The sequence below is a fragment of the Coregonus lavaretus genome (genome assembly GCF_964263955.1).
Source record: "Coregonus lavaretus genome assembly, chromosome: 33".
NCBI classification, from domain to species: Eukaryota; Metazoa; Chordata; class Actinopteri; order Salmoniformes; family Salmonidae; genus Coregonus; species Coregonus lavaretus.
In genome coordinates, this window is record NC_140020.1 from 2,697,926 (window position 1) to 2,713,643 (window position 15,718).

The 15,718-nt window shown below is 46.0% G+C and overlaps 1 protein-coding gene across 1 annotated transcript; it reads left to right on the forward strand.

Moving 5' to 3' along the window:
- Positions 1–719: 719 nt before the first annotated feature.
- On the forward strand, positions 720–8,931 carry LOC311108679 (poly(A) polymerase alpha-like; the record flags this gene model as incomplete). Its single annotated transcript, XM_084151389.1, has 8 exons — positions 720–802; positions 988–1,107; positions 1,197–1,306; positions 1,470–1,591; positions 1,850–2,125; positions 3,125–3,352; positions 5,697–5,768; positions 6,626–8,931. Coding segments are annotated over 8 exons (1,107 nt in total), but the record flags the coding sequence as incomplete, so codon positions are not given.
- Between the last annotated feature and the right edge of the window lie 6,787 nt (positions 8,932–15,718).

A 15,718-nucleotide genomic window follows, 5' to 3' on the forward strand; every position in this document is an offset into this window, starting at 1 on the left:
ACGTGAAGATGATTTGGTGAATTAATGATCTTGGTAGTTCGATTGGTTTTCTCTGGCTAATTTGATTTGCTGTGGAGCGTTTGTAGCCATTACTCTGACATGTTTGTGTAAAAGACGACTGCGTGTGTGTTCAGCTAAGGACATTTTGTGTGTCAATATAATTTATTGCCTTAAAACACGGACGTTGGTATTAGTCATGTAGTTTTTAGCTGTTTCATTTGAGAGAAGTGTGTTACAAAGAAACCTATTTCCATGACCTGTTGTGGTGAGGGCTGGGTGATCTGGGCTCCCGAGTGGCGCAGCGGTCTAAGGCACTGCATCTCAGTGCTTGAGGCGTCACTACAGACCCCCGGTTCGATTCCAGGCTGTATCACAACCGGCTGTGATTGGGAGTCCCATAGGGCAGCGCACAATTGTCCCAGCGTCGTCTGGGTTTGGCCGGTGTAGGCCGTCATTGTAAATAAGAATTTGTTCTTAACTGACCTGCCTAGTTAAATAAAAAGTAAATAAAACAAATCTGGTCCGGGCCCCCTCTGTGCCTGGGGCCTGGGACTGTCTCCTAGCCTGGGGACTGGGACTGTCTCCTAGCCTGGGGCCTGGGACTGTCTCCTAGCCTGGGGCCTGGAACTGTCTCCTAGCCTGGGGCCTGGGGCTCTCTCCTGGCCTGGGGCTCTCTCCTAGCCTGGGTTCGTTGCCTGGCTGCTGTCTTTAGGGTGTAATGGTATTGTTCTGTTTCTTATGTTCCAAGGCATTATATTGTGTTGCTAGCAAGCGCCCCCACCGAGAAGCAGCACCTTGAGTGGTGAGTACTGACTGTAGAGAAAAAAAAAAGCACTGGAAAAACCTTGATGTGAATGAGATTATATGACTGAATGAATTAGGGTGGAGACACGGTGTATTACATTTTTCATCCATGTCAATGTTGCTCTTATTAGCCTACTGTTGGGGAATACATTATGAAAAGTGTGGTTTTCTCTGTCCTGGCAGGGTTGGTCTGGTTGAGTCCAAGATCAGGATCCTAGTAGGAAACCTGGAGAAGAATGAGTTCATAACGTTGGCCCATGTCAACCCCCAGTCATTCCCTGGACCCAAGGAAAGCAGGGAGAAGTGAGTATATTATAGGTTTTCTATGCAAGATTGTAGTAAGCTCTTACTTGACCATGGACATTTTTCACCTGTCTTTCATTCTTTTCCAGAGAGGAGGTCAGCACCATGTGGGTGATAGGGGTCATCTTTAAGAAGATGGAGGCATCAGAGAACCTCAATGTTGACCTGACCATTGACATCCAGTCTTTTACTGACACAGGTATGATCACCTTACTCAATTCAACTCTGGAATGTCGAATTTGAAAGGATATTTGTGATGTTTTCTGCATTTGTGTCTAGTTCTATTATTTGACACAAACTAGCCTGTTAATGTTATATAAAAAGGACCGTAATCATTGTTATCTTCTAAATGTTTCCTGCAGTGTACCGCCAGGCGATGAACAGCAAGATGTTTGAGGTGGACATGAAGATCCAGGCCATGCATGTGAAGAGGAGACAACTGCACCAGCTACTGCCCAATCTGGTCATGCCCAAACGAAGGAAGGTACGACAGGCTTCCTCCTCCTCCTCCTCTACCTGTAGCTATATGTGATTAATTCTTATTGTAATTCATGGTCCGTTAGTCTGCACCTCATTAACCATTTGGATGTGCACCTTCAGCTCCTACTTTTTAACTATAGAGGTGTAACAGATTTAATTTATAGTGTGTTTATATTCTGCTTTTCACAACGGTCTCTTGACTGACTACATGCTTGCTTACAGTATTGTGTTGTAACCCATGGCATTTTGTTCTGTTCTGCAGCACTCCACAGAGGGGCTTCGTCAGATGAACGACAGTAGTCTGGACCTATCGCTAGACAGTGACAACAGCATGTCAGTGCCCTCCCCCACGGCCGTGCCGGCCACTGTGCCCACGTCGACCCCAGTGAAGAGTGGCCCACTAGGTCCCCCTCCCAGTCCCATCGCCGCTGCAGCCAGCCAGCCTGAGGCCCCAGCTTCCACCATGTGTCCCCCAGCTGTGAAGAGACCTGGCTCTCCTATGCAGGAAGAGAGGAAGAGGTTAAAATCAGACGCTGAGGTATTCAATCTTTATTGTCCCAGTAGAGAAATTAATTTTCATTGTGAAGCCCGGAGTTTACAGATAATACAGTAAAATGCATATTCCATATATGTTCTGTTTTGTTCCAACTGTTTGCTGGCATTTTGAGACACCTCCCCTCCTCTGTCTACATATTTGTCACTTATTTCTGGCATAGTGGTGGGCAGTGTTGGGATTAGTTTAAAAAAAAACGAATGTAACAGGGAGGACCAAGGACGATCTACCAAAGATAGACTACTTACCAACTCAGATCTACCAAAGATAGACTACTTACCAACTCAGATCTACCAAAGATAGACTACTTACCAACTCAGATCTACCAAAGATAGACTACTTACCAACTCAGATCTACCAAAGATAGACTACTTACCAACTCAGCTTTGATCACTACTTTGTCCTTTCATCTGTGGCGCTGCTTTCCTGTGCTGGTCTACATGTGCTGCGCTATCATATGGGCTGCTGAATTAGCCATGTATATACTGTAAGACAAACATCTGTACAGACTTCCTATCTTTTTATTCAAAATCTTTCTCTCGAGCTGCCAGTTCTGGTTATAGACCGCATGTACACGGACCCATAGAGATGTATAGAGGGCACACTTCCCACTAGACGGGAAAGCCCTCTATGGGCTTTGCTATCAGAGAAGCGATCAATGGCAAAGATTAGGGTTGTGCCCTCTATACATTTCTATGGGCAGCAGCTGTCATGACATTTCTCCAAACAGCCTTTCTCCGCTCGCTCAATAACTAAATGAGGAAACAAGTCGCCCGGTAGAGATATGATTTCTGAAAGTAACCACGTGTTGTTTGACAAAGTAACTGTAATAATATGACCCAAATTAACACGTTACTTAACTCCGTTACTCATAAAAGTAATCTGAAATATGTAACGCGTTACTCCCGACACTGGTAGTGGGGAGCATTTTATTGATCTAGTAAATCTTTTTTTTTTTTACTGATAAACTTCTCTTCCTTGTAGGATTCAGCCACTGAGAAAAATCCTTCAGGAGACCCAGTCCCCACAAGCCTGACCCCCTCTACTCCCCCCACCATGGGCCCCCCAGCTGCCCCCCAGACCCCTCACCGGGAGATGCTGGAGGAGGAGAGCCCCGAGGAGGAGCACCAGATGAAGGACCCCTCCCCAGTCCCAGAGGATGGTGCTGCAGCTCCTAAAGATGGAGAGGATTGCACCACTGTGGAGGCACAGGTACGCAACAAGCTTATCCATAGTGTCACATCATCATGTAGAAATATATTAATTGTTGTAATCTATCTTCTTGATGATATTATAAGTAGCATCTATTAAAAGGGCTAGTGCTAGATTTTGAGGAGTCAGATGAACTTGAGGATACCATTTTTTTATGTCTCTGCGTCCCATATGAAGGATGTACAGTGCCTTGCAAAAGTATTCATCCCCCTTGGTGTTTTTCCTAGTTTGTTGCATTACAAACTGTAATTTAAATGGATTTTTATTTGGATGTCATGTAATGGACATACACAAAATATTCCAAATTGGTGAAGTGAAAGGAAAAAAATAACTTATTTCAGGAAATTGTAAAAAATTAATAATGGAAAAGTGGTGCGTGCATATGTATTCACCCCCTTTGCTATGAAGCCCCTAAATAAATATGATCTGGTGCAACCAATTACCTTCAGAAGACAAATAATCTGTTAAATAAAGTCCACCTGTGTGCAATCTAAGTGTCACATGATCTGTCACATGATCTCAGTATATATACACCTGTTCTGAAAGGCCCCAGAGTCTGCAGCACCACTAAGCAAGGGGCACCATGAAGACCAAGGAGCTCTCCAAACAGGTCAGGGACAAAGTTGTGGAGAAGTACAGATCAGGATTGGGTTAAAAAAAATATCTGAAACTTTGAACATCCCACAGAGCACAATTAAATCCATTATTAAAAAATGGAAAGAATATGGCACCACAACAAACCTGCCAAGAGAGGGCTGCCCACCAAAACTCACGGACCAGGCAAGGAGGGCATTAATCAGAGAGGCAACAAAGAGACCAAAGATAACCCTGAAGGAGCTGCAAAGCTCCACAGCGGAGATTGGACTATCTGTCCATAGGACCACTTTAAGCCGTACACTCCACAGAGCTGGGCTTTATGGAAGAGTGGACAGAATAAAGCTATTGCTTAAAGAAAAAAATAAGCAAACACGTTTGGTGTTTGCCAAAAGGCATGTGGGAGACTCCCCAAACATATGAAAGAAGGTACTCTGGTCAGATGAGACTAAAATTGAGCTTTTTGGCCATCAAGGAAAATGCTATGTCTGGCGCAAACCCAACACCTCTCATCACCCTGAGAACACCAGCCCCACAGTGAAGCATGGTGGTGGCAGCATCATGCTATGGGGATGTTTTTCATCGGCAGGGACTGGGAAACTGTTCAGAATTGAAGGAATGATGGATGGCGCTAAACACAGGGAAATTCTTGAGGGATACCTGTTTCAGTCTTCCAGAGATTTGAGCCTGGGATGGAGGTTCACCTTCCAGCAGGACAATGACCCTAAGCATACTGCTAAAGCAACATGTGCGTGGTTTAAGGCTAAACATTTAAATGTCTTGGAATGGCCTAGTCAAAGCCAAGACCTCAATCCAATTGAGAATATGTGGTATGACTTAAAGATTGCTGTACACCAGCAGAACCCATCCAACTTAAAGGAGCTGGAGCAGTTTTGCCTTGAAGAATGGGGAAAAATCCCAGTGGGTATTTTTACATTTTTTTACATTTACGTCATTTAGCAGACGCTCTTATCCAGAGCGACTTACAGTTAGTGAATACATATTTTTTTTATACTGGTCCCCCGTGGGAATCGAACCCACAACCCTGGCGTTGCAAACGCCATGCTCTATCAACTGAGCTACATCCCTGCCGGCCATTCCCTCCCCTACCCTGGATGACGCTGGGCCAATTGTGCGCCGCCCATGAGTCTCCCGGTCGCGGCCGGCGGCGACAGAGCCTGGATTCGAACCAGGATCTCTAGTGGCACAGTTAGCACTGCGATGCAGTGCCTTAGACCACTGCGCCACTCAGGAGTACTAGGGTAGTTGTGCCAAGCTTATAGAGACATACCCCAAGAGACTTGCAGCTGTAATTGCTGCAAAAGGTGGCTCTACAAAGTATTGACTTTGAGGGGGTGAATAGTTATGCGCGCTCAAGTTTTCTGGTTTTTTTTGTCTTATTTCTTGTTTGTTTCACAATAAGAAATATTTTGCATCTTCAAAGTGGTAGGCGTGTTGTGTAAATCAAAAAATACAAACCCCAAAAAAATCAATTTGAATTCCAGGTTGTAAGGCAACAAAATAGGAAAAATGCCAAGGGGGGTGAATACTTTCGCAAGCAACTGTAAGAGGTAGTTTTAGCGTCTACCGGAACGGCTAGCACAGACATAAAAATGGTATCCATGACTCTGGGGAAGTAGATAAAGTGCTTCATTGCCAAAATCTCACACTATTGCTAATTGAGACTAACTGCTGTCTATCATGGTTAGATAGTTGTGATAAACTGTTATGTGGGTCCTGGTGTTCACAGGTCAATGAGGACAGTATGTCTGAGGAGATGCCTGCTTCTGAAGGGGAAGTGAAGATGGAGGCAGATATTAAGGTATGAGCTCTCTCTCTCTCTCTGTCTGTCTCTCGGTGTCTGTCTATCTCTGTCTGTCTCTGCGTCTCTCTCTGTCTCGCTCTCTCTCTCTCTGTCTCTCGCTCTCTCTCTCTCTGTCTCTCGCTCTCTCTCTCTCTGTCTCTCGCTCTCTCTCTCTCTGTCTCTCGCTCTCTCTCTCTCTGTCTCTCGCTCTCTCTCTCTGTCTCTCGCTCTCTCTCTGTCTCTCGCTCTCTCTCGCTCTCTCTCTCTCTCTCTCTCTCTCTCTCTCTCTCTCGCTCTCTCTCTCTCTCTGTGTCTCTGTCTCTCAATTCATTTCGATTTCAATTTAAGGGCTTTATTGGCATGGGAAACGTATGTTAACATTGCCAAAGCAAGTGAAGTAGATAATAAACAAAAGTGAAATAAACAATAAATATTAACAGTAAACATTACACTCAGAAGTTCCAAAAGAATGTCATATTATGTCATATTATGTCTTAATACAGTGTTGTAACAATGTGCAAATAGTTAAAGTACAAATGGGAAAATAAATATGGGTTGTATTTACAATGGTGTTTGTTCTTCACTGGTTGCCCTTTTCTTGTGGCAACAGGTCACAAATCATGCTGCTGTGATGGCACACTGTGGTTTTTCACCCAGTAGATAAGGGAGTTTATCAAAATTGGGTTTGTTTTCGAATTCTTTGTGGATCTCTGTAATCTGAGGGAAATATGTGTCTCTAATCTCTCTCTCTCTCTGTCTGTCTGGCTCTCACTTTCATAGTTCCTGTCTAAATAGGCTACAGATGTCCTATAGTTCCACTTTGGTCTGTTTATATTGTTAATTTAATCAATTTAATTATCTTACTCTCCCCTCAGAGAATGGTCAGTGCGGACCTGTCTGACGTGCCCCTCCTGCCAGCCAACCCAATTCCAGTGGTGAAGAACTCTATCAAGCTTCGCCTCAGCAGGTAGGAGAGAGGCACCTACCCACCCAGCTCGCCTCCCCGGCCCCCAAACCCTGACCTCTACTGTGGATGTCCGAAGGTACTTACGCATTCTCAGTCCTCTGCCACGGAATGCCCACAGTGCTGCAGATAAAGAGACAGACGGACGGGCGGATAGACGAACGGACAGACACACAGGCGACCAGACAGACAGACAGCACTCTTTCAACCAGGGACATTGTCAGTTGACATGCAGGGCGCAGCTGCAACTGTCTCCACAAGATGGCGATGTTGCCCTTCTGCTGGATTGTCCCAGGCAGCTTCCAACCTCTACCTTACTGGTTAAAGGGTAGAAGTTGTCCCATAGGCACAGATCTAGGATCAGCTCGCCTTCCCCTGAGTCTTAGTAAAACACAAAACGGACCCTAGATCAACATGTAGAGGCATCGTGGATATACACGTGGATGCTCATTTGGTTTTTCTCCTCTCCTCTCTTCTTCTCATTGTGTTGTATTGTCCAGAGAAGAGACAATGGCGAAACAAGTTCTGTTGAATAATGATGTTGTGATTTCTTTGTCCCAGTGGTTTACGGTGTGTGTGTGTGTGTGTATGTGTGAAGCACCTTGTTATGATGTCAAAACCTACTTTGAGTAATAAAGAAAAGAAGAACAGAACAGGAAATGAAAGATTGGGTCAGTGGTCTTAGATCTGTTACCGTTGTGATCACTAATCTACTGTTATATACTGTAGTGTGTAACAGATGACAGGTTATGACTGCATCCCAAATAGTACCTTATTCCCTGGTCAAAGGTAGGTCACTATAAAAGCAATAGGGTTCCATTCGGGTTGCGGCCTAAAATCCATCACCAGGTAACCACTGTCAGTCAGTCAACTGTTGGGATATGAGGTGGCGTTTGGGGTGTATGGGGATGTATAGGAAGGGTATGAGGGTATTTGGGATACATCAAAAAGACATGGACACAGATACATGCAGCTAACGCTTGCTAAGGGAACTAGCTAACGCTTGCTAAAGGAACTAGCTCAGGTTTGAGTACATCCACAACACAATAACTTTGACCAAAAAAGCTCACAATGTCTGTGGGAACAGAATAGCGTAGTCTCTTTTAGGATAGTTTCATGTTTTATTAGTCGTATGGTACAGGATACACATGGAATACATCATCCAATGAAATGCTTACAGGTTCCTTCTGGACAATGCAACAACAATAAGAAATAATAAAATATAAGAATAGGAACATAAAGTAAATGGCTCAGTAGAATAGAATATACCTTTTAGCATCAGTATAATACAGGAAGGCACAATTTATAGTCTAATATTTTGATAGGATCGTCGATAGAGATACAGGTCTATAATCTAGAGATGACACAGAGTTAAGAGTAGTCATCTTTCTACACGAATGTAAACATTATATCAGAGGAATGCTACATTAAAAGATGGCAACAGAGTGCTATGGCTGGCATATTGAGTGGAGAGGTGGTCTGGTGTCTGAGTAGACCATTTAGTTATACATGCATAGAATTAGAATGCATAGAACGGGAGTAGTACCTCTGACCATTCTATTCATTCTGATTCTATGTATACATGCATTGTACAGTAACTGTTAGTGTCATGTACAAAAACATTAAAATGATGAAAAACAATGCTTTTCTTTTGCGTGCAACATAAAAGACTTGAGCTTTCGCCTTGATGGATTATTTGAATGTTGCATAAAGTGGTGCGATTTGAATAAAAATATAATTCTTCAAACATCACGCAGAAGGTTAAGAGCACCAATTCTCTTTGTTGGCTATTTATTTTTGATTTACTAGGTCACATCATAACAGAATTGAAATTTGCAAGAAGAGCCAACGGGTTGAAAACTTGGTAGTGTGGTTAGCGGACAACACAACAGTTATTTTGGTTCACTGTTTTTTGGAAAGTTTTAAAACAAAGTGTACTGAATTTTCACTTTCTCAATATTTTGTTGATGTATTAACAACATGTAGCTTTTGTCTCGTTTGTGCTAGTCGTATGTTAACGATGAATCTGAATTTAGACCACTGTCAACCTATGGTGCGTTAATCTACATGAATAGATACTTTTCTTCAATGACGATGAAACATTATTTCCCGTTCTTACAATGCTCTTTTTCAGTTCAACGTTTTTTCTTAGGCGTATTTGTAAGGACGAGGTATTGTACTTTTTTTCACAAATAAAGGTCTACGTTGTTGCAAAGATGCATTTGTCTTGTGTTCTTGTTCGAAGTACCCCACCGCCATGAAAAAAATACAGTTAGCGCTTCCGACACAGCGACATAACACCAGCAGACTTTTATCCCTGCGGTTTCCCAACAAGTCATCGGTTTTGTTCTTTCTTTCATTTGTGCTGTAGGAGCCTGGTGCTGTAGGAGACTGGTGCTGTAGGAGCCTGGTGCTGTAGGAGCCTGGTGCTTTAGGAGGCGTTGGCAGTGCTTACATTATCAGATGTTTCATCATATTCTTGTTCATTGCTGGCAGTTTTGACATTTTCATTACTTTTCCAAAATGTGGTTAAAATCGAAGAAGAAATCCTCAATTGTTCATAATAATCTGAGAGAGGGAGGAAAGTAAATTTATAAAGTAAAAAAAGTTTCTCAACTCCTAGTAGACGAAGAGACCAATACCCAGAGAGTAGAATCACAAGTCAGACAATAGTTTCTGAAATATCACAAAGGAAATGTAAAAGACTGGAAACCGTGGTTACCCAGAGAGCAGGCTCATAACTCGGCCTAGTTAAAGATGTCTGTTGTTATTCCTGTCTGCGTCCCGATCCGGTCCGGATTTCCCAAGAGGTTAGAAGGAGCTTATAAGAGTTTCTTGTTGCTTAGGAACAGTCTTCCTCCTGGCTCAGCAGGTGGTCCGTCATCTTTTGAATATCATTATGGGACACACACCACCTTGTTCATTCCCAGATCATGTTTATCACTAGTTTATTTATTGCTTCAATATGGTAAGGTGTTTGCGTTCATGTCTCTGCTTTATATAGGGCCTAACTTTGACTCTACAGGTCCTATGTATTTACAGCTAACTTTATCTGTGGCACACAGCTTTCAGTCAGTAATCCCATAGATAAAGAGGCAGAGGTACATAAGAAATACAGAACTTGGTAGTTTGTATGACTGTCTCTGCTGGCTGTTCCTATTGCATCATTATCACATGCAGACTCAGTTGTGCTTTAGCTGGGCTAATTCAGATGGACCCCCCATCATAAACCACCATGTACTTTCTAACCACAGCAGTGACACTGGACCATGGAAAATGAATAGGAATGGCCATTCTAGTGATTCTAGTTCTATGCATGGATATTCATACTTTCCTCCATAGAAACGCATTCAATTACTGTTGTATTTAATTATATGCTGTTCTCATAAATCATCCTCTATGTTAGGCCTTCATCCAGACGTGTGTCTACTCTGTGGGAGAGATGGGCTGGGCCATGGGTTACCCCCGGTATTGTGGCCCCTCTTAGCCCAGCAGAGTGCTCTCTGTGTGGGGTAGAGGCCCAGGGCATGGCCCCCTGTCCTCCTGCTGGGCCTCCATCTGCTGGAGGTTGTTAGACCACCAGATTGACGGGACAAGGAGGACGGGACACGGGTACCATGTGAGTGACAGAGGGGTTCTGTACCACCTACTGGCCCACATCTATGTTGCCATGACCACACACACTATGGTCACCACGGGCAACGTGCCAAGGCTGGTGGGAGGGAATGGTCTGGCAATGCATACTGGGACTTGTATTTTAATTCAGTACGGCTCCTGATGAGAGTACTGTACTGTCTTCAGGGAGTCTGGTTTATAGGCACGCCTGTTTTCTATCAGTGAATGAATTGAACGTTTTCCTTATTTTCTGCATTGACTTTTCAATTAATTAATAGCATTGCATGCTCCTGAGTGGCGCAGTGGTCTAAGGCACTGCATCGCAGTGCTAACTGTGCCACTAGAGATCCTGGGTCAAATCCAGGCTCTGTCGCAGCCGGCCGCGACCGGGAGACTCATGGGCGGCGCACAATTGGCCCAGCGTCGTCCAGGGTAGGGGAGGGAATGGCCGGCAGGGATGTAGCTCAGTTGATAGAGCATGGCGTTTGCAATGCCAGGGTTGTGGGGTCGATTCCCACGGGGGGCCAGTATAAAAAAAAATGTGTATTCACTAAACTGTAAGTCGCTCTGGATAAGACCGTCTGCTAAATGACTAAAATGTCAATGTAAATTTCAGAGTTGAAATAGGGCCATAGTGATATGAGTTGATATAGGGTTACAGTGTTCTTAATAACCTCTCCTAAGTGGCACCCAGGAGAGTGCAGCCTGGTTCATATTGTAACCATGCATTAGGTACTATGCAAAGACAGACAGACAGACAGACCAGACTTTCCTTTGACTTGGATGCCTCCTCCTCCTACCCTGCCTCCTCCTCCTACCCTGCCTCCTCTTCCTACCCTTCCTCCTCCTCCTACCCTGCCTCCTCCTCTTCCCCTGCCTCCTCCTCCTACCCTGCCTCCTCCTCCTACCCTGCCTCCTCCTCCTACCCTGCCTCCTCCTCTTTCCCTGCCTCCTCCTCCTACCCTGCCTCCTCCTCCTACCCTGCCTCCTCCTCCTACCCTGCCTCCTCCTCCTACCCTGCCTCCTCCTCTTCCCCTGCCTCCTCCTCCTACCCTGCCTCCTCCTCTTCCCCTGCTTCCTCCTCTTCCCCTGCTTCCTCCTCTTCCTCTCAGAGTTGCTGTCTGTGAAGTCTAAATCCTCTGGTGTCCTGACTAATTAAAGTTTCCCTCCCAGTTAACCCAATGCTGCTATCCTTTCCTTTTAGATGCTATCCTCTTTACCATGCTATATCTGCTATTGATGCTATCCTCTTTACCATGCTATATCTGCTATTGATGCTAACCTCTTTACCATGCTATATCTGCTATTGATGCTATCCTCTTTACCATGCTATATCTGTTATTGATGCTATCCTCTTTACCATGCTATATCTGCTATTGATGCTATCCTCTGTACCATGCTATATCTGCTATTGATGCTAACCTCTTTACCATGCTATATCTGCTATTGGTGCTACCTGTAGCAGGAGAATGGGTCTCAAACCAATATTTTGACGTAGGTGTTTTATCAAAACTTTGGTTTGAGATCATCATCATTTATGTCAAGGTAAATTATGATATTTTACCAAAGTGGTGTGTTTATTTGTTAGCAGGACAATGTTTGAGCTCCCACCACGAGCGGTTGTGTCACGCCCTGACTCAGGGGACTCGTATATATGTTGAGTCAGGGTGTGTATATTCTTTGTTGTGTTTATTCTATGTATTATCTAGTATGTGTGGTTCTATGTTGGCCGGTGTGGTTCCCAATCAGAGGCAGCTGTCGCTCGTTGTCTCTGATTGGGGACCATACTTAGGCAGCCGATTGGCACTGTATAGTTGTGGGATCTTGTTCCTTGTAGGTATGTTGTGTGTTCTACCTTGGACTTCACGTTTCGGTTGTTGTTTTGTCGTTGTGTTTATAAGTTAATAAACATGTACGTATATCACGCTGCGCCTTGGTCTGACCCGTCATTCAACGGACGTGACAGAAGATCCCACCAAACGAGGACCAAGCAGTGTGCCCAGGCGCAGCAAATAGCCATGTCACAGGTGGGCAATTTGTGGTCATGGGAAGAGATATTTGCGGGGAGAGGACCATGGGCTAAGGTAGATGCCCAGGCAGGAGAGGTGCAACGGCAACACGGAGGAGGCCGGTCGAGGAGGAAGCCCGAGAAGCAGCCCCAATAAAACATTTTTTTGGGGGGCACACGGGGTGGTTGGCGGAGCCTAGTGTCAGAGCAGAGCCAACTCCCCGTACTCACGCGAGGAAGCGTATGACTGGGCAGGCTCCGTGTTATGCGGAGCTACCTACTGTGTCGTCCTGTACGTCCTGTGCTTGCACCATGCACGTGCCGTGCGAAGATGGGCATCCAGCCAGGACGGGGTGTGCCGGCTCAACGCTGCTGGTCTCCAGTACGCCTCCTCTGTCCCGCATATCCTGCGGCAGTTCTACGAACTGTATCGCCAGTGCGCGTGCACAGCCCAGTGCGTCCTGTGCTGATGCCTCACACATACTGTGCGGAAGTAGGCATTCAGCCAGGACGGGTTGTGCCAGCTCTCCGCTCCAGACCTCCAGTCCGCCTCCACAGTCAGGCCCGGCCTGTTCCTGCTCCTCGCACCAAGCCAGTGGTGCGCGTCGCCAGTCCGGCCCGGCCCGGCCTGTTCCTGCTCCTCCCTTCAAGCCAGTGGTGCGCGTCGCCAGTCCGGCCCGGCCTGTCCCTGCTCCTCGCACCAAGGCAGTGGTGCGCGTCGCCAGTCCGGCCCGGCCTGTTCCTGCTCCTCGCACCAAGCCAGTGGTGCGCGTCGCCAGTCCGGCCCGGCCTGTTCCTGCTCCTCGCACCAGACCAGTGGTGCGTGTGTCCAGTCCGGCACTGCCCGTGCCCGTTCCACCGGTGCCTGGACCGGCTCCGGTCAGCTTCTCCACTCCGGAGTCAGAGCAGTCCGCTCCACCGGGGTCCAGTCCAGCTCCGGTCAGCAGCTCTACTCCGGAGCCAGAGCAGTCCGCTCCACCGGTGCACAGTCCAGCTCCGGTCAGCGGCTCCAGTCCGGAGCCTGAGCAGTCTGCTCCACCGGTGCCGGGTCCAGCTCCGGTCAGCGGCTCCAGTCCAGACCATGACGTCAGCCCCTCTTCAGGTTCGGGGTCTCCCACACCAGGGTCCAGACAGGGCCTGGAGTATCGTGGGAGGAAGGAGAGGGGAAGTAGCGCGCCGAGGTCCAGACCAGACCAGGGGCGCAACAGGGAGGCGGAGAGTATGAGGTCGTAACGCCCGGAGCCGGATCCGCCTCCGAGGCGGAATGCCCACCCGGCCCCTACCCTGTTAAGTGAAGGTTGTGCGGTCGGAGTCCACACCTTTGGGGGGGGGGGTACTTTCTCGCCCTGACTCAGGGGACTCGTATATATGTTGAGTCAGGGTGTGGATATTCTTTGTTGTGTTTATTCTATGTTGTGATCTAGTATGTATAGTTCTATGTTGGACGGTGTGGTTCCCAATCAGAGGCAGCTGTCGCTCGTTGTCTCTGATTGGGCACTGTATAGTTGTGTTCCTTGTAGGTATGTTGTGTGTTCTACCTTGGACTTCACGTTTCGTTTCGGTTGTTGTTTTGTCGTTGTGTTTATAAGTTAATAAACATGTACGTATATCACGCTGCGCCTTGGTCTGACCCGTCATTCAACGAACGTGACAGGTTGATTTGGCAAGCCCATCTCAACCCCTGCCCTGCACCTTATCCCTGTACTAGCTTCCTCCCTGGTACTGTTCCCATCCCTCAGCACCAATACCCCCTCCCTATACCACCGCCCAGTTGCCATCCCACCCCCTAGTCGTGTGCCACCTCACACCCGCTGGTCACACTCTCCCTACACAAGCACTCTCTCTCACGGGTGCTTGCACTACACAGAGCCTAATTAAGGCCTTCATATGCAAATGAGCGTCTCCACAGCTGCTGGCACACAGCCTGGCAGCTCCGCCCCTGGAGGTTTGTCAGGAGGGCAACGACGGGGCTCGAAGTGTTGGTGACGAGGAGAGGAGGAGGCTGAGGTGGAGGCCTCTCTCTCCATTTCAATTCAATTTAAGGGGCTTCATTGGCATGGGAAAGATATTTTTACATTGCCAAAGCAAGTGAAAAATATGATAAACAAAAGTGAAATAAACAATAATAAATGTACAGTAAACATTACACTCACAAAAGTTCCAAAAGAATAAAGACATTTCAAATGTCTCATTATGTCTATATACAGTGTTGTAACAATGTGCAAATAGTTAAAGTACAAATGGGAAAATAAATAGACATATATATATATATAGTTTGTATTTATGAAGGTGTTTGTTTCTTCACTGGTTGCCCTTTTCTTGTGGAAACAGGTCACAAATCTTGCTGCTGTGATGGCACACTGTGGTTTTTCACCCAGTAGATAAGGGAGTTTATCAGAATTGGATTCTATGTAATCTGAGGGAAATATTTGTATCTAATATGGTCATACATTTGGCAGGAGGGTAGGAAGTGCAGCTCAGTTTCCACCTCATTTTGTGGGCAGTGTGCACATAGCCTGTCTTCTCTTGAGAGCCAGGTCTGCCTACGGCGGCCTTTCTCAATAGCAAGGCTCACAGTCTGTACATAGTCAAAGCTTTCCTTTATTTTGGGTCAGTCACAGTGGTCAGGTATTCTGCCACTGTGTACTCTCTATTTAGGGTCAAATAGCATTCTAGTTTGCTCAGTTGTTTTGTAAATTATTTCCAATGTGTCAAGTAATTATCTTTTTATTTTCTCATGATTTGGTTGGGTCTAATTGTGTTGTTGTTGTTGTTGTCCTGGGGCTCTGTGGGGTCTGTTTGTGTTTGTGAACAGAGCCCCAGGACCAGCATGCCCAGGGGCCTCTTCTCCAGGTTAATCTCCCTGTAGGTGATGGCTTTGTTATGGAAGGTTTGGGAATCGCTTCCTTTTAGGTGGTTGTAGAATTTAACGGCTCTTTTCTGGATTTTGATAATTAGCGGATATCGGCCTAACTCTGTTCTGCATGTATTATTTGGTGTTTTACCTTGTACACTGAGGATATTTTTGCAGAATTCTGCATGCAGAGTCTCAATTTGGTGTTTGTCCCATTTTGTAAATTCTCTCTCTCTCTCTTGCTCTCTCTCGCTGGCTGTGACTGAGGTGGGGGCTGAGCAGCCATTCTTGAGTTTAAATTAAGTTGCTCTTTGCAGAATTTCACGTTCTATAAACAAACTTATAGAGATGATGGTCCTGATTTCTTTCCTTGCTGTAGCTGTGACATTTCAACCAGTCCACAATTATCATGATCATAATATCATTAGAAATGAATCACCTGAGTAATCAGCCAATCTGGAATACTAAGACACAGTAACAATCAAGTAATCCAGGCTCTGTCGCAGCCGGCCGCGACCGGGAGACTC